This window comes from Haplochromis burtoni, unplaced genomic scaffold (assembly GCF_018398535.1).
Source record: "Haplochromis burtoni strain Fernald_Lab_line unplaced genomic scaffold, NCSU_Asbu1 Contig_684, whole genome shotgun sequence".
NCBI lineage: Eukaryota > Metazoa > Chordata > Actinopteri > Cichliformes > Cichlidae > Haplochromis > Haplochromis burtoni.
Window position 1 is genome coordinate 187,135 of NW_024583045.1, and position 23,921 is coordinate 211,055.

The 23,921-nt window shown below is 41.0% G+C and overlaps 1 protein-coding gene across 1 annotated transcript in view; it reads left to right on the forward strand.

Moving 5' to 3' along the window:
• The first annotated feature begins 4,366 nt into the window (after window positions 1-4,366).
• Window positions 4,367-23,921, forward strand: part of si:ch211-159i8.4 (matrix-remodeling-associated protein 5) — a 26,577-nt gene continuing 7,022 nt past the window's right edge. Inside the window, exons 1-9 of the mRNA XM_014330046.2 lie at window positions 4,367-4,936; window positions 11,777-11,902; window positions 11,994-12,130; window positions 16,245-16,374; window positions 17,021-17,259; window positions 18,713-18,864; window positions 19,382-22,438; window positions 22,562-22,800; window positions 23,572-23,857. Coding sequence (XP_014185532.1) covers window positions 11,816-11,902; window positions 11,994-12,130; window positions 16,245-16,374; window positions 17,021-17,259; window positions 18,713-18,864; window positions 19,382-22,438; window positions 22,562-22,800; window positions 23,572-23,857 — 4,327 coding nt within the window. The 5' untranslated portion in view covers window positions 4,367-4,936; window positions 11,777-11,815. The remainder of the gene's footprint in view (window positions 4,937-11,776; window positions 11,903-11,993; window positions 12,131-16,244; window positions 16,375-17,020; window positions 17,260-18,712; window positions 18,865-19,381; window positions 22,439-22,561; window positions 22,801-23,571; window positions 23,858-23,921) is intronic.

Below are 23,921 nucleotides of genomic sequence, written 5' to 3' on the forward strand. Positions count from 1 at the left end.
AGAGCGAGTTAACTGATCCTCGGCTACTGAGAATAGCAACTGGGACATGGAATATCACGTCTCTGGTGGGGAAGGAGCCTGAGTTAATGCGTGAGGCTGAGAGATACCGGCTCGATACAGTCGTGCTCACCTCAACGCACAGCTTGGACTCAGAAACCAGTCTCCTGGGAGGGACTGGACTCCGTCTCAGCCTGAAGTTGCCCTTGGTCGAGGTGATGGCCTTGCGTGGGTATCTTAGTATCCCCTCGGCTTGCTGCCTTTATATTGGGGTTTTTCCCAGTGGAACAGAGGGTTTGTTCCCTGCACCTTCAGGTACAGGTCCTGATTGTCCTCTGCGCTTGTGCACTGAACAACAGTTCAGAGTACTGTGTCATCCGCTGAGAGACTTCAACGCTCATGTGGGCAATGGCAGTGAGACGTGGAGGGGTGTGATTGGGAGGAACCCGAGCGGTGTTCTGTTACTGGACTTCTGACCACAGTTTGTCCATGACAAACACCATGTTCGAAAATAAGGGTGTCCATAAGTGCACGTGGCACCAGGACACTCCAGGCCGCAGGTCGATGATTGATTTCGTAATCTTATTATCAGATCTTCAGTCTTATATTCTAGATACTCAGGTGAAGAGTGCTGCTGATATGTCATCTGATCATCACTAGCTGATGAGTTGAATCAGGTGCAGAGGAGGATGCTGGACAGACGTGGGGCACCTAAACGTATAGTGAGGGTGCCCTGGGAAGGCCTGGCAGAGGCCCTGTGCGCAAGATCTCCAACTCCCACCAATTCAATTTAATTCAATTCAATTTTATTTATATAGCGCCAAATCACAACAAAAGTCGCCTCAAGGCGCTTCACCACCACCACCACCAGCAGAGCCTCAACAGCATTCCAAAGGAGACTGGGGACATCGAGTCTGAATGGACCATGTTCAGCATCTCCAGTGCTGAAGCTGCTGAGCTGTGACCACAAGGTGGTTGGGGCCTGTGGTGGTGGTAACCCCCAAACCAGATGATGGTTTGGGGGTTACTACCTGCTGACTTCAACTGAGAACTTCATCAGGCCACCGCCATTGGGATCTCCTTAATCCCACTGGGTCGTCTTCCGTAGAGGAAGCAGAGTCTGGGGACGACTCATCTATCTCCAGCAATGAGGTCACTGAACAACTCGCTGGTGGTAGGGATCCTGGGTCGCTCTGACTTCCTGAAGGCTCTGGATATTGTAGGGCTGTCTTGGTTGACACACCTCTACAATGTTACGTGGAGATCAGGGGCGTTACCTTACCAGGGGGAACCACCATCCCGATCTGCCAATCTTTAAGAAGGGGGACCGCAGAGTGTGCTCCAACTTTACAGCCTTACTAAACTATGTTTATGTTTTATATTTTTGTGTTAAAAAATTGAATATTCTCATTTACCTACTTTATTGTACACCTGATATCACTTTGCCTCACCATATATGTTTATAGAGCCAGATTGCATCTGAGAGCACCTACTGACACTGTCATTGGACAATTCCACCTTCTCTGGAGCTGTAAAATTAAAATAATGATAATAAAAAAAAAATTAAAAAAAACTGGTATGGAGCCCAGCAACTGAATCACAGCATCAGCTAAACCACAGTCAACAAGTGAATAATCTACCTGATAATATGTAGAACAGAGCCTCCCCTCCACTAAAGCTATTACAAATACACTGGAGACTTCTTTTCAAATGTGTGTAATCACTTTCTTAGTCTACAGGAGTGTATTATAGGGCCAAGAGACAAAGAGAAAGGGAAAATGGCTTATAGAAATATAAGAGGTGTTTAGGTGAAGCACAAAGAAGGAGAACTTGAGAGCTTACGGGATTACTGCTCCAGGAACAGAGAGGAAGATCACCAGAACATCATACAAAAGTTAAGACAGAATAACAAAGCTTTAATCTGAAGTCTTTGGCCGAGAGTCTCAATAAACAAAGAAAACAAGTGAAATCCTACACCGAGGCAGAGAATGCTCCCAGTGATGGGAAAACAGCATTTTGCTGAAGGTCTTTTTCCATAGCGTTTTATGTGTGGGTGTGAGACGCATCACATTCAGACATGGTCAGACAAGTGTCTCCTAGGACATTCCCGCAACTGGTAAATAAGAAAAAAAAAAGATTTTAAATGGCTGAAGATGAGCTGGAAAAAATAAAATCTCACACACATCTAAAAATTATTAAGAAAGAGGGAAAAAATAGAACGTCAAAAACGTTTTTTTATGTATTGATTAAAGAAAGTGACAGAACAATAATGGGGAGGCTTGGCTGAATGGAACTGGCACCAAACACTATCATTAGTATGATAAGCTAACGAGTGAAATATGTGTTTGCATGTGTGCGCACATGTGCAGTTGATAGAAAAATTAAGAAATTAAAGAGTGATGCAAAATTATAGCTATTTCTTGATTGGAGATACTCGAGGATTGGCAAAGTAGAAATGAATGTACTTACTCTGGAATGCATAGAAAAAAACCCAAACAACTAATTTAATAGTAATAATTTAAAAATACTGCAAATAGAGACAAAAAGTTCACTTCATATTTTGGTATGCTCTATAGTTTGTCAAATATGGCTAAAATAATATAATATGGAAACTGGGACTGAGAATAAATATGTGCTAACATATAGTATTTTCCTGTTAGTTTTTTTTTAACATATGTTACAATACCTAAGGTTAAAAAAATTATAGAAGAAATGGGGAAACATTACAGCTTAACATTTTACATTTTACCCGTTTACTGTAGCTGATATCCATCCACTCGTGTTAACTAATTAAGGTAGGTTGAATCATTCAAGGCCATTTTATGTAGCATTTTTTCACTGTGTTCTCTTGATACTGGAAGTCCCTGTACTTTTCTCTCTGAGCAGAGCTACACATATGTAGACCTACAGTTGTATGTCTGCGTGTGCACAGCTAAATGTTAACATTACCTGGCAACAACACACGCTTCAAGGACAACATTAAATTTCTGAGAATAACTTTATTGCCCAAATTATGTACTGGCTGTCACCATTTTGGATTTCTAGCAATAGAAATAAGCCTGATTAGATGAGACAACAGAGTGCATTTTGCTAACCAAACTTGCTAGCATTAGCACTCAATACCCGCTAATTCACGCTGCAATGCATGCAATAAAAGAAGCAAATAAATTATAGAATTTTACTCACTGAAACATGTTAGTACAGTTAATTGCACAGAATACTATAAACATAATAAGAATGCACTAAAACTAAGAGAAAACCAAGGAGGCCTAGCTTAGTAACTAGATTTGGCTTAGGTGTCAATTACCAGCCCGAAGCTGCAAACTTGCCAAAAAACTTTGTACCCAAACGGGCTGTACCCATACAATAACTTAATACTATGAAACAAACAAGTTGTACATCTGAGATGAAGAAGTCTTTGCTATTATAAAACTAATGTCCTCAGAAGCTCATCGTTCCAGCAGCGTTCCTGTTTGTTTGCTTCTTGAAATGTTTTTCAGTTTTTCCAAGAAGAAAAAACTGATGAAAAAACTGCACAGAATATAAAGTCAAGACCCAGCCCCCTCGTAAATGTAATTATTTGTACTGTGTGGCTTCAGTTTTGGATTCTAAGTTCATGGACAGGAGAAATTTTGAGTATAATAAGAATAATATTCTCCAATGGAGGAATGCAGGGAGGTGGGGTGGAGAGAACAGAAAGCAAAATATTTCTCTGAGTGTTTTACAAGCTTTAGCTTGCACTTTTAAACCTCACATTATTGGCCTAAGCTAGGTGAAGTAAACTACATAAAAGTGAAATGATAGGAGGGGCTGGAGAACAAAAGAGCTCTGCAACAAAAGGCCTATTCATATTGACGTGTTTAGTTAGTTGCTTAACTCTTTCCAAATAGTAACAATAAGATCAAATCTATTACAGTTTACATAACACATCTAATATTCATGTTTAGCCAAGGTGTACCGCAGTCCAGACTTCATGTTTCTATGAGGTAAAAAGAAAATTCTGTCTTCAGGCCTGTAAAAACGGCTGTGTCAACAGAGCGCAGGTACGGTGCCACAGTGTTAGAACAGCAGGTATTTCATACAGCATCAGGGCTTAAGGCACAATTGAACAGCTCAAATGTCCCCATCTTGTTTAATTCATTGTAAATCTTATGTAGGCAGATCAAATGAATAACACTGAATACCTGCCAAGTTCTGCAAAGAGAGAGTCGGCGTGTGTAGCCGCAGGCTCGATATCTGTGGACAGGTTATGATAATTGGCTAATATGCATTCACACACTGTAATATACCTCAGGAGGGGGGAGGAAGCTAGAGAGGGAGCGTTGGAAAGGTGAAAGGGTGTAACGAGAAAAACAGGCAGAGACAACAGAGAAAGAATGTTGCGATAGAGAGACGAGTAAAAACTAAGACAGACGGAGGAGTGACAGAAAACAGCAAAAAGGAAAAGAAAGTGATCTGTTTCTACCAGGACAGTCTGCAGGAAGTGGAAGTCGAGCCTCAAAGAGGGAATAGCGAGGAATAGTTAAAGACAGAGTGGAATAGGAGATGAATAAAGGAGGTGAAGGAGGGAGCGTAGGTGTAGAAGGGGATGGAGAAGCAGCATTCCTGACTGCACAGTTACAGAAAGGCACGGGAAAATGGAAAAGCAGTTAAACTGAAATCCAGATGCCTCAGAGACCAGCAGAGGGTCAAACTAATCCACACACACACAGACAGAGCGCTCCATCCCCTCTTTTACTGCCTCCTTCTCAGACCTCGGGACGTTGGTGGCTTTACAAATCAGCAAACATCATCAGGACTAGAACATCAACTGGATCCTTTTTTTCTTGTCTACACCTGGTTTTCTTGTAAAGCTTTGTATCCTGCAGCCAAAACAAAGGACTTTGTCTATTTTGTACTAAAGCTGTTTATGTTTTCCATCTTCTAGAGGAATTTTCAGGTGAGTCTCTGGTGGTTTTTCCTAATGAGAACTTGTTAAATGCTCCCAGATGCAGTTGTTTGAGTTGAAGTTTCAGGGTGCCGTTTTCTACGTAGAACACTTTACAAGAACTGACTGTAATTTTCTCCAATTAAGAGGTTTGAAATGTGACTGTTGACTCTTAATTTCTATGTTTAACAATTGGACGTTGTCTAATAAGAGTCCAAAGACAGTAAACATGATCGTTTTAGAGCCGCTTTGGCCACCAGTGTCACAGTAATTCATCTGTTTGTTGGCTTGTATAGAATTAAATTTGCCATTCTTTTGTCCACAAGTCTTAATAAAGCTGTGAATTAGCTCTCACATAAATAATGTGACATGCATGCCCACAGCCCACCAAGGTGTCCAAAGAGCAAACGTTTATACATGATTTACTATGTGCGAGACAGACTTATGTGAGACCAAATCTTTGTTTACTATAACCGGGTCCTTTGGCAACATGCATTTTAATCATACTGGTACAAATGAGCACTTCAGGCAAACAGACGGTCAACATGAATACACAGTTTAGTATTTGTTAGAAACGGCTCTGTTTTAATGACTAATGAGGACCAGCTTTCAGAAATAAGACTTCTACACTCTACAAAGACGCAACAACAGCATTTAGATTAGCTGTAAAGTCAGCTAAGCTTCCCTTCATCCACATGCTAAGCTAAAACTATAAGAGATTTACACCTAGTACTTGGAGGGAAACCAAAACCAAAACTTTCTTCTCAACCTTCATAGTAGCAAAACCAACATAGAGCCTTTTTGTGCAATACACACATTCAATTATCATTTTGCTGTAGCTCAAGAGGCAAAGCATCCATCGTGGTGTGAACTTGTGTGAATGTTAGACAGAAAAAGCATAGCAAACAGTGCCTGTGTGAATGAGGCAAGTTGCATAAAGTTCTTTGAGCGCTCAGGTAGAACAGAAAAGTGCTGCGTACGTTCTAGTCCATTTACCATTTCTTCCCTTATGAGCTGATTAGGCGTTAATAAAGAATCATAACCGCAACATCAATCAGTAAATGTAACCATTATAATTGCTAGATGACCACAAGGTTAGTATCTAATGACAACACTCGGTACATAATGTTGAAAGAGATTTCTGAATGAGGATATATGGGCAGCACATGATCGCAGGCCTACAGACGTGCATGGAAAACATGTGGGAATCATATTGTAGTCCTCTCCTGACATGTGTTATCTTGAATAAAGCAGCTGTGACTTGGCTGACTGTCAGCATAATGCTTTTGACATAAAGATGTATTGGCTTTACTCCGGCATTCTTCTTTTTTTTATATAATTCAAGTATTTGTTAGATTTTGCATTTTATAACAGCAAATACAAAGATGCAGCAACCAAAAGCAAGAAGCAAACAAACAAAAAAAAACAAAAACAAAACAACAAAACAAAAACAGTGAGGTTTTAACATATGTTGTATTAAGATCAAATGTCCAAGTCATGGAGACTTGTAGGTGCAAAAATGGTCCCACTGTTCCACCGCAGCTTCCGTCACATGATGTATTTTTCCCTACTCCGGCATTCTTAAAAGAATAATCAAAGTGAGAGGGATCTGACTTTTGATCAGTCTTCAGTGGCGGATCATTGGCTAACAGTACTTTTACCCTAACAACACAATTAAGGCTGGGAGGTATAGTATGACAAGCTCTAAAGACTTGCTTGTAGTAGGAAACTGTACACTACATTCAGTAGCTTACTTGCATTGAAAAGCAATGAGCCTGCCTGACTCTGTTACTGCTGTCGCCACATCTGTTCAACTAAAACTCTAGCCTATCACGCCATAAGAAAAGCACCTCAAAGTACTTTTGCAATTGCACATCTTGGATATATAGTAACTACCTTGGAATGTGTTGACTTTGAATACTGACTAAAGCTTAGTGTTGATGTCGAGAGTTGCTGATACCTTGATTCGATACATTCCACCAGTACACAGGAGAAGTCGCTTGCAAATATTTTGATGTTGAATGACCGCTGGCTTACCATCCTTTCTGCTCCATAAGGAAATATTCTATTGTCCCCTTTCTTAGCTCACCATCTGCTCTTTATGAATATTGTCTGGACCTCTATCCTGTACTTACTGGGAAGAAGATGTTTGTACACAAGAATGTGAATTCTGTTCAGTTAATATCTAAAGTCTAACAAAATAGAAACAGTCATTTGTTTTGTTTTAGTATTTACAAAACAAAACAAACTGTGTCAGAGTAACTGTGTTTTTTTAAAGGTTGCATGAAAATACTCTACAGCTTACTGCAGGATAAATAGGTTAGTTTGCTGTGCTGGGTTTAAAGTGTGTGTGAGAGTGCAGAGTGGCTGTGGTGTTCATGGTCAGAGTTAGGTCATATAAAGGGCAGAGATGAACTTGAAGTTAAGTTGGTTGTATAGTGTAAAATATAAAGACAGCATAAACAGTGGACTGTCAGTGTAGAGCATGGAAATCAGCCAGGACGACTCATAAAACATCTGCTAACATCTGGTTGAATTCAGACGTGTACACCCACAAAGAGCAGCAGCTGATCACAGCCTGTACGTGATTCTTTTATTAGAATAAAATTTAGATTGAAATAAAATTTGTATTCCCATCTACTAATATTATTTATTATTGCATTAATGTAGCACAAGGTTCAGTTAGATTGGCATAAAAATACGTGGTAGAATTGTCCTTCAAGGAGCTACTTTGTTACTTTGAGTACTTTTCAGAGCCTGTACTTTTTAACTTTTACTGGCGTAAAGAAGTTGAGTCAGTACTTCAACTTTTACTTTGCTTTTCACAGTAGTATCTGTACTTCTACTTGAGTAGAGAATGTCTGCACTTTTGTCACCTCTGCTAAGCAGGAGCAGCAATCTGCTACAAACCAAAGCAATCACAAGGAGTGTTTTCCCACATTTCTCCCTTGTGACCAGTGTTTGCTGGGTGGTCTTGAAACAGTCTCTAGGCCTGTGTGACTGGGGCCGTACAGCTGTGATCTTACAAGTTAACCTCAAGTAGTTAGTGGTCACAAACCTTGTGTTTGAACAAACAAGAAAACTCTTTGTGTGATTCGGGAAAAGTAACATCTCATAAAAGAAGCCAAGTGCCGTATTATATAGAGTTTCTTTGCGCACTCCACACAAGGATAATCCATGTGCCGAAGTGTAAAGTGTTAGCAAAACATACCATTGACCTAAATAGAAAACCAACTTTACAGGTTACAGTATAGTTTTCTTTGCTTCATTCACTCAAGGTGTTTAAAAGTGCAGTGGAGATGAAAAGAACTGAATGGCTATAAGACAGCATGACCATATACAAAGAAATAAAGGAAAGATTGATGTATTTTGGCAGTGATATAAAGAAAAAAACTTTTTCCAGGAAACACGTGAAATTGATAAGAAACAGAGTTTTGTGCTCTGCCCCTTTCAGGAGGTATATGCATTTAATCTCTGTCGGGAGGAAGCCTGAAACAGGTGCTTTATGGTTGCATAGTTCAGGGAAACCCTTTTCTCATCTCCTCGTGTGTTTTCTCATGCCTCTGTTTTTTAATCTTCTTCTCTTTTGTATTTTTTTCCTTTCTTCGACCTCTTGCCCTCTCTCACTTTACACATTAATTTCCAGCTTTTACTTTTTGTTTCCAGCATTTTCAGGCAGAGAAATGTTAAAGGTGTTAAAGAAAGGGTAAAACACTTCTTTACCCTTTCTTCTTTTCCTCTGTGATCAGCATATCCATTCACACTGGAGACTGAGACCAAACGGACACCTTTACTGGACTATAAAATCTATGCAGGAGCTGTCGATGAAACTGGCTCCTAGTTTTTAAGTTTTATGACATGAAGTTGCTGCTCAGGTATGTGTAACACCCAATAAACTGCAACAAAACTGCTTTTAACATGTCATTGAAAGCACAGAATGGATGTTTGAAGCTACGTGGACATTTATTGTGAATACTGTGATATCATCCTTGACCCCAAAGCTCCAGAGATTATTTTCCTTAGCCCCTGAACTCTTCGTGGAGGACACATTTTTCCCTGTATGAACCCAAACTGCTGCTATCATACTCATACTGAGCAGGATATTTCAGGGCTCATAAGCCTCATGGCAAGGTTGTAGACCAGGGGTGTCAAACATAAGGTCTGGGGGCCAGAATTGGCACAGCAAAGACTCCAATCTGGCCCACTGGACAGATTTGAAAAATGAGAGGGAGGGCATAGAATAATTTGTTATAAAAAAGTAATTAAGTAACTGTTTTGTTAATAATCTAATATAGAAGTGTCTGTCTGTCACAATGGGTCTTCTATCTTTTTTGTTTCCTTTAGTTTTGCACATTTATTTCTTACAATTTAAACCAACAGCAGGATTTCTTTATCATGTAGAAAAACTCTAGAAGTACTGTTGAAAATGGCCTTCATGTTCTTATAGGGACATAGCTTAAGGATTAAATGTGTGGTTAGAAGTCTTTATGCTGACAGAACAGGGGGTTTCACAGGTCGGGCAGCTTAAGATCAAAGCGGACCGTATGTGACCCACCATGTAAAACGAGTTTGACATCCTTCCTGTAGACTCTTAAGTCCAATTCACGTTCCCACGGTTGTATCCGCTTTTTTGCAGGCCTTTGGCGACACAGAGGGAATGATTTAGAAAACTTAGCCAATGCAGAAGTCCATGAGATGTACTCGTGTGTGGTCTTTGAAAAAGTTTGTGTAGGTTAAATTGGTCAATAAGTCGCTTTGGACGGAAAGCAGAAGTCACCGCAAAGAGGAAGACGTGTGGAAAAAAGCAAAAACATGAAAGGCGAAGAAGCATAGATCAGAAGCTCACAATGGCTGAAATGGAGTGTTTGGTGTTTAACACTCCATTTCACTCCGACTTGTGCATTCTTAGACATGTGGGCTAAACCGAGAGACCAGCAGCTACGCAGACATAAACAGGAGTAGCCCCCATGATCAGGCGAGACTGCCCCATCACAGCTACAACATGTAGACGTAGGTCTCTACAGCTTCTTCCCACTACGAGTGATATACTTTGCTGGGTCGTTTAGTCTTGTTATTATGAAATTTAAACTATTCCTGGAACGTCAAAATCATGCAGAATGTTTTATTTTAACTACAAAAGGGGAAAAATATTGTTTTTGACACAGAACGGTCCATTTAGGTCTTTTTCCCGCTTGTGTGTGAACAGATTCTTTATTTTGATTAAAACTGTCATGACTAAATCCAGGTGATGATGACCTGACCTCTGTAGTGGCAAGAAAAATGAGAAGTGCACGATCGTAGATTTGTGTTGCAATGATAATAAAAAATCAAATGTCACGTTGTAGGACCTCCTGTCAAACACACACGCACACACAACCAGCTGTTAGATGAATCAGCCTGCCTTCGAGGGACGAGAGCACAGAGACACACAAGGAAACTAGAAACCCTTAAATGGCCTCAAATGACTTAAAATATGCTCGTGATGTTTGGTTCTATCTGTTCTCTTCCTTTATTTGTATCTTGGCTAACTATGTAGCAATATCACGTGCACGTGGGATTCAGTGTGTGTGTGTTTTTATTGTGCTTGGTTGTATGTAATTGGCATGTATTGTTCTCAAAGGAGCATGTTTAAACTAGGCTAATGGCTGCCAAGCGCCCTGGCACTGCAGCGAGCTACGGCTGACAAGTTTCCAGTGCTAAGTAGTTATTTTCCATTCCACTGTTTATTGTATTTCATTCTATCCTGTTGTATTTATTTCAGGTGACTTATTAAAATATTCAAACCAAGTGCAGCCATTGTTTTTACACGACTATGTTGGTTATGAGAGGATTTACAGGCTACTGTAGTGACGGACAGGATTAAACCAAGTGCACTAACCTCTCCAGGATGTTTCGTCCACCTTGAGGCTGAATAGTTTGGCACGACAAGAACTACTGTCGACTTTTTCTCACGACTCTCATTTCCTTTCTCACTGCTTCTCATGCTTTGAATGCTACCGGTGTTCTTTCCTCTGTCTCTTCCATCACCTTGGGCTTGTGGAAACGGTTACTGATGCGATTTAATTTGAGAGACATTATGGTCATTTACATTTTTACTTTCATCATAGCTCCTTAAATCTCAAATGAAATCTAAATGTAAAACGAGAAAGGGTGAGAAAGGATTCAAAAACTTAGAAGGCACTAAAAACTTCAAACGGCACTGTCATTAACTTTAACATTTAACATGCTAGCAGAGGCCTGCAGAGTCTGAGGTGAAGTTGTTGTAGTTTCTCTGAGCATTTCTCAGACCTTCAGGTGACTTTGCTGGGACATCCTCTCCAGATTCGGGCTTTGCACTAAGACAAACCTGAATGGTCCAAACCAGCAAAATGCCAAAACTTCAGCTTTTATAGGGGATCAGTTAATGAAGTGCGTTTGATTAGAGCAGCTGGCTGCTACTTTCCTTCTGAACTCCTGTGCAAGCAACAGCACTGTACTTGTCGTGTGTGTGTGTGTGTGTGTGGGGGGGGGGTTCCTGTGAAATCTGTCTGTTTCACATGACTGTAGTTGGCCAAAGAATCTGCTGTATTGCATCCTTCATCATTGAAGGATTTATGCTCTGCAGCTGAACACACCTACGAAATAAAAAAGTTTTTATCATTACATCTTTCCTAACAGTTCGACAGCTTATTCTATCAGCAGTCCATTCCAGCATGCGCTAAGCAAGAGTGTGGTAGTCTGATGGTTTCCGCTACAATACCATCTACTCCGCACACGGATCAATATAAAGAAAAGAGTGTGTTATGTGATGATGTTTGTAAGGTACACGGCACTGCGAGAGATCTTTTTGTTAACACAAATCTGCACCAACAGGTGTGTTCATGACGTGATCAGTCAAACAGCCATCCAGTCATGGCACTGTGGTGGTGCGCCAAGGTCGCCCGCAGCCTGGCTACAGCGTGGTTTTCCCTGCTCCTTTCATCACTGCTGTGGCAAATGGTAAAAAAATGTATAGAGGCCCATTTGTCTTCTGAATTTCTACATTTGCCTGATATCACTTCATGGATTTCTTCCTTTAAACTTCCTCTAGATCATTCCTGTCCACACCGTCCCATCCTGCCCCCGGAGCTGCAGCTGTCCAGGTGTCAGAGAGGTCCACTGTACTTTCAGACACCTCACCAGCATACCAAAAACTCTTCCTAAGGACACAGAGCGGCTGAACCTGGGGTAAGATCCCACACACACTAAGACACAATTACCAAATGTCAGTCCAAGGGGAAGAAAACTAAACACATGAAGCCGTGTGGAATGCCATGGTCTTGTTTTCTTTCTGTAACTAATGATCGAGCTGCCTCGCAAACCAAGTCATGATAAATATTTACAATTGTTTTAATGACATTAATCTTAAAGAGAGATTACAATCAAGAAGAAGGATTATTGCTTGCCATGCATCTTATCAACCTGCCATATCAACTAAAGAAACCCCAGGCAGCAAGTGGCCCTGGTGCATTTAATATGACAACATTTGTCTTAAGCCCAGAAGATAAGGGCTTAGCACCAGCATGTGATACTAGAGTAAATCTCCTAATAGCTTCCATGTGGGAATTATGGATAGAGCTTTCACTGCCCTCCAGCACAGTAGGAAAAAAAATCACCAGCCACTGTTTTGTATGTAACACACAGCCTTGTCTAATTATCTTGGCTCCAAACAATACATATCCATCTATCAAACTGCTTGGCAAACAGCACTACTGTCCACAGGAGGGGTTTGGGTGTGAGGCTCTGTTTTGGGAAAAACCTTTCACTGCATTTCACGAGTGTAGTTTACTTACTTTTCATAGATTATTCTATTTATGATACTTTAACTCATTATATGCATCCTAATATAAGTACTTCAGGGGGTATGTGGTCCACTAAGCACCATGCAGTGCCAACCTGCAGTTCACAGGAGGCAAACAGTTTCCATATGGGCTCCTGTTCTGTGTGAAAAGCTATCACGCCGCTGCAGCTGAATCAAAGCATAATGCATGTTTTACACTGCAGGGACAGTTACTGAATGAATTAGAGCAAGACAAATAAAAAATTAACATGAAGTTACACCCTTCAGCAAAAACATTTTCACATCTGCAACAATATTGCACATAATATAATGTTGTACAAGGTGCAATCAAAAGTGTCCAGGAAAATCTTACCTGATTCAACTGTAGCACAGCAGAGATGCTGGAACCATCTGTACTTTATCTGCTCTGAAATTAAACAAGCAGAGAGCAAACTTCAGCTCCTGTGAATCACTCCTGGGTAGGGATGGGTATCATTTAGGTTTTATCCGATACCAGTACCAAACTGGTACTTTTGAAACGGTGCTCAAACCGGTGCTTAAAGAATGGAGAACACAAAATTGGTCCAAAAACCTCTCATGTTCAGCTGTTTTTTTGTAAAAAGATAACAATGTTAGCCTTTTCTGCAGCTATGGGCATATATGGTATCACTCTTGGCTGGAAGCAGTGCTTAAACAATGGAAAAAACACAAACTTTGTCCAAAAACCTCTCATGTTTAACTGTTTTCCACTTTTTCTTTGGTCATTTTAGCCTTTTTGGCCAGGGTGAAGGGAGTCATCTGCCATCAAACAAGAGGACAGCCGCATGTAGCTATGATGATGTTTGCTAGTTCACCTTACATGCGTTAATTTTAATAACGTGGTTAGCCTACTCAACGTAAAAACCACTTTGCCTTGGTCATTTTTAATCTGTAGCTCTGCTCTAAAAGAACGTACGTACCTGGACCCGCCTACTATCCTCGGAAACGTAAAATGATTGGCTAGAATCTAAAGTGTATCACAGCTCAGGAAAAAAAAAGCACCAAAATAAAGCACCGAAATGTGCGCTGCTTTTCGGTCTGGTTACTACCGTTTATGTCAGAATGGCACTGGATACCGGTACCCATCCCTACTCCTGGGTGTAAGAGCTGTATGTACACCAAGGCAGTTTGTAGGTTTCCATGTTTTCTGTTTTGACAGAGAATCGTAGGTAAACACAGGTATTATAAATCACATTAATTAAGGCTTAGAAATGGACTTAACCTTGTTAATGTGATTGGTAACACCTGTGTTTGCCTATAATTTAAAGCAAAGGTTGCATCATGTACGTAGCCATCAAGCCATTAAAAAGAAAAAAAACTGCTGGAAAGAATAAAAACAGTTTTCTACAGAGTATCGGACCTTCTGAGGCTCATGTTAGCTTAGTTTTATAAGCTGCTAGTCAACAACTAAAATTAAAAAGGCTTTTTTCATCTGCTGTATGTCCATCTGAAATGAACCCAGCGTTTCTGAAGTTCCCAAAAATCCTGTTTATCTTCTTTAAATGGTGATTATTTTATTAGTCATGCCTCAATTATTCTCCTCTGTGGATTAATTCATTCAGTCATTCCTCTTATACTTCTTTGAAGTCTGCCACTGGGTGGGATATGCATACTTGATGCATTGTATGAAGGCCTGATTTAAGACCCTTTCACATAGGGAACGGCATGCACTGCGCTGACCGCTAGCTGGAGCGAACGGACCAAAAATTGTTGTGCGTTCTGCCTGAAAGCGTTGGCACTGTCTCTGCTAGTGAAGAGTGTGTTGTTTCTGCAACAGTCTTTTCCTCCCGAGGTCCCTGTGCCCAGGTGGACTTGATCTCAACAGCTCTGGACTGCACTGATGTGTACTTACATTTCTACGGCGGTGCACGTTGGATTACATCACAGGTGTTTACTGTCTGATGATGAAATATATGTTCCATAGAGTAAAGTGGACCCTAGGGGACTCGTAGTTTAATCAAGGCTTTAACCACTACGTGTTTGATGTTTCACTAGGAAGCTTAGTACGACCAGCAGCCATGCTTACACCTGAACTCTTGACAATAATGTCTACAGTCATTTGTCTGAACTGTTGTCACCATCGGACAAAGATGCAAACTGTCCCATTGGAAAATAAACTCCATTTAGTTTAAGAGACCATTTTAGGAGCTGCCTGGGTAGAGCATAGAGGCCACATGTCTTTCACTTGTTGATTGTAAAAGTTCAGAGGACAAATGACTTGTGCTTTTCTTACATGGGCTCAGTCAGACATTATAAGATGTACTCGGACGCTCGCATGGCAGCGTTTGTTTAACGTTCACTCAGACTAAATCGGACATGAGTGTTCCTACAGCTACAGCTCTCCAAAGTGAAGCCAAGAAACACTCAGGGCTACGATGCGAGAGCGAAGGCTTACGATTCCATATTGACTCCTGATGACTTTGTGTGTGGCGGCGGCGTCTATAGTATTAGGAACAAAGGGAATTTCGGCAGGACACTGCACAGAGAATACATTTGGAAGGGGACCACGAGCCTTTAGGGAACAAACAGATTTAAAACTTCCGATGACGGGACCACCCTGAAAATAGGGTGGAGGGATTTTAACTCTAAATGTTCACACCAGACATGTTTGGGTGTTTTATTTAGACTCTTGGGCCTGTTTCCTTTAGTGTAGGTTTAGAGACATGCAGTTTGAATTCAAAAGAAAACTGCGGGTTTCCACTGTCTTTCAAAGGAACTGTTCAGTAAATGGCCTGGAGGATGGTATGGACCGCCTACAGCACAGGGGACTGCTGTAGCACATGGGGATTTAAAGCTGTAAGGAGATGGAGGCTGACTTCTAAACACCAAGTAGTCTAACATACTTGAGACTCGTATAGTCGATGTGGGGCTGAGGATGTAGCTGTTTCTGATAAATGTTGACATGAATGAATGTATGGACAAAAGTGCATGGCCACATAAAGGAGCTGCTCGGCCATGAAGCACCAGCGCAGTTTTTGTGTTGATGTTGATGCCAGAAGAGGTTTTGAGGAGGTTTGCAGAGTGGTTTTGCATGGCAAAGCTATATGAAAAGTTCATAACCAGTTACTGGAAATGCTGACATATCATGATCATTTTGTCTTTTTTTTTTTTTACTCTGGAACTGTTAGAAATAATAGAAATAATATCTTAGAAAACTGCGCCTACTTTCTGAACATGTTAGGCTACTTCCTGTTCCACATTGGTGCTGTTTTAGATCTTCTTTGTAAAGAAGATAAATCACTTGAATCTGCACATGCGTTTCCTCTGATTTAAAAATAGGAAAGCTTTAAGGAGGAAAAAACCATTGTGGGTCAAAGTCTGTCTGAACACTCTCTGTCACCCTTCATTCTTTCCACTTGTCAGTCCTTCAAGCATTTTCCTTTTATCTGAAAGGTCACATTTACACACATAGATTGCTGAATATTGTTGCCTTCTTCGCCTTATGCCATAACAGTACCTGGTCCTGTTTGTTTTCTCTAACAGATATAACAGCCTGACGGAGGTGGAGGGGTCTGAATTCAGGTCACTGCGGCAGCTAGAAATGCTCATGTTGCATGGCAACGACATTAACACGGTTCATCCTGGAGCTTTTTACAGCTTGAGATCACTACAGGTAAAGTTTGTCTCTTTGTATACATCACATTCATATCTTGACCCTGTTTATTACGGTTGGTATAAACAGAAGGAACTGCTGCTTTTATCAAAATAAAAAGTCAAAACTCACTGGACTCAAACTTGATTAGGTCATAAGTGGAAATTTCATTCAACAGCCAAGTTTACTTCTGCATCACACTCTGTAGATCAGATGGTTTTTCTCTTTCTACCAGTGACATTAAATGTTTTTTATGGAAACACAGATTACAATGAAGAAATGATAAGTGTAAAAGAAACGAACACCAATGGCATACAGTGTATGCACAGAGTTCAATCTTCTCCTGTGTAAACCACATATAAGCCAGTAATTAGCTGTTCTTTGATTGCTTGACTAAAGTTGCAATGAGTCCTGTTGGGTCCAGATGGATCTGATCAACGCCTAATTTAGCTTTTTAAACACACCAGTGATCCATGCAATTACATCAGAATTAAAAATGAGAGACTCTGGACTTTATTACTGCACATTAGACAGGTGGAATGAGGCTCAACTGCAACTGCCTGATTACTCTTGTGCCGTAGCAACATCACAGGCCAACTAAAGACTGCAGCTATCTTTGAAAATGTCTTTCTGTCTTTTCATAGTTCTCTCATTCACTATTTTACAGATCTTGAAGCTGAGTTACAACAAGCTAAGGTCAATAAATCCTGGTTTGTTCGAGGGTCTTGTCGGTTTGATTCGTCTCCATTTGGACCACAACCTTATAGACTTTATAGAGCCATACTCCTTTTCTGGCCTGACCTCCCTAAAACTCCTGCAGCTGGAGGGGAACCTTCTCAAAGAGGTCCACCCGCATACCTTCATAACAGTGTCAGTACTAGGACACTTTTGGACCTCAGGACTCAAGTAAGACATCGAGAAATTTATCTGAAACTAACTTAAGGTTATTGAGTTTGTACCTAATTATCTATTTACATTATTTTGATTGGAAGTAAATATACGCAAGTAAGCCAAGCCGTTCAAAATATGGTTCACAGTGTAGCTCTCTACTAGGAAACCTTGTGCCCTGGCATTCATTTAGAAACTAGAATGGCTCAAAGAACCTGACAAACAAACGTAAACTCTGTGCGGTTCTCCTTTGAGCACTGCATACTTATGCTACAAGGCACCACAGCACAAAGGAAATTATTACAACCATGTGTAATGAATTTGCTATCTTGTTGCCTATTAAATGGTTGCCATGAAGACCGGGTCTGTAACCAGTTTAAGTCAGCTGCTGTCATCATGATGCCTCAAGATGGCAATGAAATGAAAATTAATGGAGTCGGTCTGCTATCAGTTTGTACTGTAACTTGAGTTTGTAATTCCATGCAGTCTGTTTCTGATAATATAGTGATTAGATGTAAATATAATTTTAAAATAAATAAATAAAAATAAATGACCATCTGCATTTGCAGAAATTTACATCAACTAGAATTCAAAGGCTGGAACTGGAACCATATTGATCTAAAACTGAAATTCTTCCAGAAGTAGTGACATAGCTGCTTTCATTTAACTGTAAAAGGATTTAGGTGTTCAGAAATCTTGAGTTAGGTCGCTTCTAACAGATGACCCGTGCAGTCACCTTCCATTAAAAGTGGTCGGTCAGACCAGTTGGTCACCACAGCTACTGAAAACTGGCTGCTAAATATCAAAAAATCCAATGAAATCACCAGGCAACAGCAGATTTCACCTGATTGTAAGGAGACTGCCATCCTATTTTTTATTTCTTTCATTTTTGGTTTGCATGGTGCCGCCAATAGAAATGCTAATGTCCCATATTAGCCAGCTGATGGTTGTGAGAGCAAACCCAGACTCAGGCCTTAACAAACTGGAGCTGTGTTTTTGTCGTGTGTTTTGGATTGCGTAATCCTGAAGTAGGCAGAGAGATGTACTGTTTTAGTTTAAGCAACATAATGTCTGATTACAAGTGACATATTCTGTGTTTTTATGTGTTGAATATAAGAAGACACTTTTTAGAGGCCTTTAGCTCCCAGTGCAACTGATAATAGCCCCCAAAATGATTGTTTCAGTTAATGTATGCTTACTCTCAGACCAATCACATATGTGTTGCTCAGAAATTTCTCTTAGAGTGTAGCAACCTTCAAACAGAAGCTAAACAGGACCCCGAAAACAGTGTTTAAAGAGTTTCGATAGTTCCTAAAATTCTTGCATTGTGGATCTAGGATAGGATTGGATACACAGGTAATGTAATACATGGGTTTCCTTTCAATATGTGCAATGTACTCAACAATCTTTCCAGTCCCCATCACTCTGAAGACCCTTTAACAAAGACACCGTGTAAATGTTTTTGTCTCAGACACTTACATCTATCAGACAATCTGTTGGAGCAGTTACCTGCCGGAGCTCTGCAGACAGCTCCCAGACTTGAGCTCCTCTCGTTACATGGTAATCCTTGGACCTGCAACTGTCAGCTCCACTGGTTGATGGAATGGAGCTCCACACATGAAGGTATGAAAGCATAACCCTAGCCCTATTTCATCACATGAGCACTTTGAAAGCCTGGAAACATATTTGTGGAATACGCCAGGCACAAACACACGCACACACAGGTATGTACTGCCAACTTCCACATTTATTCAGTATTTGCGTTATGACAGCTGACTCAGTCTCACAGTCTGACAGCTCACGAGCCCAGCTGATCTCTTTTTGGCCGCTCCTCCTCGTCTCACTATAAACACAGCGGAGGGAGACCATCATCAGTCCATAAACAACATCAGCTGTTCTTACCGGCCTCGCAGCGCCGCCCTGTTGAGCCTTCCGCTCCACTCCTCCCCTGCAGCTGCGCCCGGGGCCACGCCTCCGCCACAATATTATAATTAAATATTTTTTATGGTACATGCACTTTCTCTAATTCATTGTAATTTCACTATTTCACCTTGTTTTCCTATCATCTCTTATATTTTCCCTTATTTTACCTCAATGCCTTACTTTTCCCTCCAAACTTTTTCCCCTCACATCCTTCCAGGAGTAATAAAGTGTAAGAAAGAACGTGGATCCAAAGACATATGCCCACAGTGTTCCTCACCTCAGCACCTGAATGGGACCCTTTTTCTCGGGTTAACTCCAGACAAGCTTACATGTGAACGACCGGCTCTTCATTCCCCTCTCAAAAAGTGGGACAATCCAGTGTGGGCTGAATCAGAAGCAGAGCCTGACGCTCCATACATTGGGGACTTTGAAAAACCTTTAGGTCATTTGACCATTGTTCTCTCAGATAGCCATGGAAACAGTGCTCATGTGGCATGTGATGTTCGCCATCCTGGAGACAGTTCACCTATGACGTGGGCGGCAAATCCACGTTCACCTAGGGACTTATGTGTCAATGTATCACTGGTGACTGCTATTGAATGCGAGATTGATCGAGAGAAATTGCAAAATCTGTGGCAACTGGTTGCGTATTACTACGAAAGCCCTGCAATTTTGGAGAGAGGTCATCAGAGGGGAAATGCAAGTGGAGTAACCTATCAGTACACACAAGCTGTGAATGAGAACTCTCCATATTTCACAGAACTAAAAGGGTATTTGGTAGCAGAACCCTCATGGCTGCTTCAACCCAGAGTCACTTTGAGGCTTAATAGAAAGCAGACAACGACCAAGAAACTGGTGATGGATTTCACTACTTTAATTACAAAGGACATCAACATCCACAGGGCTGAAGATGACAGTGACTTTGCGTCTTCCTGGGCACTAATTCGCAGAGGGACAGCAGGACGCGTTCAGACTGCTCTTGAAGGATCAAAGGTTAACTTAGAGTGCAGTGTCATTGCATCTGATCCACAGGTGAAAATGGAGTGGATGCTTCCAGATTTGTCCGTTGTGGAGGATGTAACTGATAAAATACACATTTCTGAAAATGGGCAGCTTGTGATTTTGAATGCCACACTGTCTGACTCCGGTGTCTACCACTGTATTGTCAGAACTAAAGTCGGTGTGGACTTGATGCCCTTGAGACTAACCATCAAAGAGCGCTCACTGAGTCCAACAGCTTTCAATGGTGAGAAAATTACAGTTGAGAGAGGGAACACTTTCTCTCTTCCTTGTGAGGTGACCTCGGCTCATCCCAGTCACACTATATGGTATCTACCCAGAAATCAAGTTCTTCTCCCCACACAACAGACAAGAAGAGCAGAAGTGATGGAGAATGGGACGTTGGTTGTAAGAAGACTGACGCTAGAAGATGCAGGGGAATATAGCTGCTTGGCCTCCAATCTGTATGGAGCTGACATGCTGACTCACATAGTGGAAGTCAGGGGAGAAAAGGCTTCTGAAAAGACTAAAGTACAAACTGAGAAAGAGCATCCTATTTTGACAGTTGCTTTGGAAGAACGAGAAGGCTCAGGGGGAGATTTTCAAGAAATTGTGCGTCCTTTTTCTACACAACTCCCTGAGAAGGTAGGATCGAGGCAAAGGAATCCTAACGGTTTTTCGAAAAGGATACGAATGAAAGATTCAAAGAGAAAACCTAATAAATCCATTAAGGAGTTGGATCCAAATCGTTGGGCAGAGATACTGGCAAAAGCTAATGCGAAACCAGGTGCTGCTCTGCCCACTGAGCAGACACTTGAGGAGCCAAGCACGGTAATCATCCAGCCAAGTACAGCCAAGCCTACAACTGCAGTTGCAACTATGGTTAATACTGCTGCTTACAACTTACATCACACCACTACACCTCAGACAGATTTTCCTATCAATGCGAAACTTAATCCTGAGGTACATTCAAACACAGGCCAGAAGGAGGATGTGAAAAAACACTCTGAAACATTAGAAAGTCAGATTCTTCAGACTGCTTCTCCCAGGACTACAGTTCCTTCTGGAGTTCGTCACCCAGTCGAACAGTCAGAAAATAAGCACTTAGGAGAGGGAGGAAGAAACGTTGACTTTGTTTCTGCTGGTTCAAACAGAAGAAGGCGCCCTTACAGACGTAGAAAACCCCCAGTGAGAAGAATCCACCCACATCTTAACCCCCTCTACCATTCATCAAACAAACCCCAAACAACTCTTCCCCCAACAACAACCACCACTCCAATGACAACAACGCCCATTACAACTACCACTACTACAACTACTACAACTGCAACAACTGTTCCAACCACAGTGGAAAGCTATGAAACCTTATCTGCTGAGTATCAGACAGAGGAAGATGAGTACTATGATGAATATATTTACAAAACTGGTGACAGTTTGGATGCTAAGGAAGATTTAAATAGTGAAATCCTTATTACAGCTCAGCAGCTTGCAATTAGCATTACCCCCTTTCCATCAGTTAAGGAGACTAATCCCCACGTAGGTCATTTGCCAGGTAGAAACCATTTACCTAATCCAAAGACAATCGTCACTCCTAAAATAAATAATTCAGCTTTACAGCCTGTTGAAGAAAAGACGAAGGATGTTGTACACTTAAAGAAACCCGAGATAAATAAAGTAGAGATGACAAAGCAAACTCAAGGAAATGGCATCAACAATAAAAACCTGCTTCTAAAAGCATTGGAGGAGCAAGAGAAATATCAAATAGAAACAGAAGGGAGAAAGAAAGACACAGAAAAGTTGGTTACAGAGAGCTACAATACACGAGATATCTTGAGGTCAACAACACAACCGAGATTTTACACTCGACCTTCACCAGAGAAGAAAACACTAATGCATGCAAAGTCTTCATCCTCCAACATCTTTACATCACATTCAGCAAAAGGTGGAACCAGAGATGAGGGCACACAAAGAGAAGACAAATGGATACACAAACCAACTGTAAAGCCTCAAATGAGCAATTTCCCCATAATGGAGCCCCTTCACCCCTGGCTTCATCAAACCAACCAGGGAAGAGGACAAACTACCACCCAGAGGGTTACATATGGAAACCAAGACAGAAACACGGGAAGGCACACTAATGTGAATCCAGGCAGGCATTTCCAGCCTCCCAGAGTCCCTCCAACCTCTAGCTGGTCTTTACACCATCATCGTCATCATCATTATCCCCTGTACCCTTCCTGGCCAGGACAAAGATCTTTACCTCATCAAAATCAAGGTGAATAAAGTAGCATGCTATAATTTCCTTTCTAAAAAGTGTGGGTTGAACACACAACAATATTAGTTTTCTGTTATTTTCTGTAATTTTAAGCCTTATTGCAATTCATGGTTCTCATCCTAGGGTCACACCCTGCAGCTCTCCCGCACCCATGGGCTCATGGCGCATTTGTCACCAACAGACCAGAAATTACAGCTGAAACAGTCAAACCCACACCCACTGTTTCAGGAGCAGGGAATATCAGACTGACTTACTCAAACACCCACCTATCCCAGCATCATCGTCAGAATCATCATGTGGATGGCATGACCCAAACAAAAGACCAACTGTTTCTAATCAGGCTGAGGAACAGATACAGACAGGTACAATGGGGGGCTTGGGGCTGGTATAGAGTTCACATGGTTTGTTTTGTCTAATTTTGTACGTAAATACTCATAAGAAAATGTCTGGCAGAGACATGCTCATATTGGACAACCTCACAAAAATAGCATAACTGTCTTAGAAGACCAAAAAATGGTACCATGCTCTATCTGTTGCAAAGTTGTGAGGTATTGCAGGTCTATTGTCTTTTTTCACATCATTATGTTGTATTACACAAGATAAAATAATCTACCATCAAGAAAAATGTTCGTTCCCTACAGAAATGACCTTTGTTGACCAGTCTAAGGAGGTTTTTCTTTGATCATCCAAACTCCAAAGCTGAAGAGCTTTTTGCTTCTTTAAGCCCAGGGTAATGATCATATGGCTCGTAGGCTTGTAGACTGGGAGTATGGTTCATGCTTCCTATTGCTTAATCTCATGTCTTCTGCAGCAAACAGGCCGTTGGAAATAAAATCTGTGTGAATAAATTCACCACAGACACAGACAGTTAGCATTAGCTCTTAAATAAAGCATTAACTGCTGAAATCCGAGATTTTACTTTTTTTAAACTGAAAACAAAGCTAAATGGAAATTTCATTTAGAAGTTGAATGTGTATTGAGTCCAATAGCACACATGTGGGATGATAAAGTTTCATGAAAAACTTTTTCAGTATCTGAGCTCAGTTTGGCTTCTTTCTTGTAATAGAAATTATGTTTATTTGAAAAATGTTGACATTAAAACAAAGGATCATGCTTGGTTTGTATTTTTCCAGGCACAGCTTGATCGCATTGCTCAGCTGGGGAGAATGGTTACACCCAAACCCCTCCCTAGTTACTACAATACTCCACCCCCCTTACTGCCTAAACCCAACCTTCCATCCCAACATAGACCTTACACCCCCAAACCAGCAGTGCCTACTGCTTCTTACACAAGCAACCTTCAGCCTGCAAACTCCGCTAAGCCTTCATCATCATCATTTTCTGGTTTCATGCCGACTCCTCTTCCCTACCATCACACCACTGCTGGGGCTTTGCATGAAGGTTGGTGGCCTGTTGGAGGTATGGTCATTTGAAAGAGCTATATTATATTATATTATATTATATTATATTATATTGTATTATA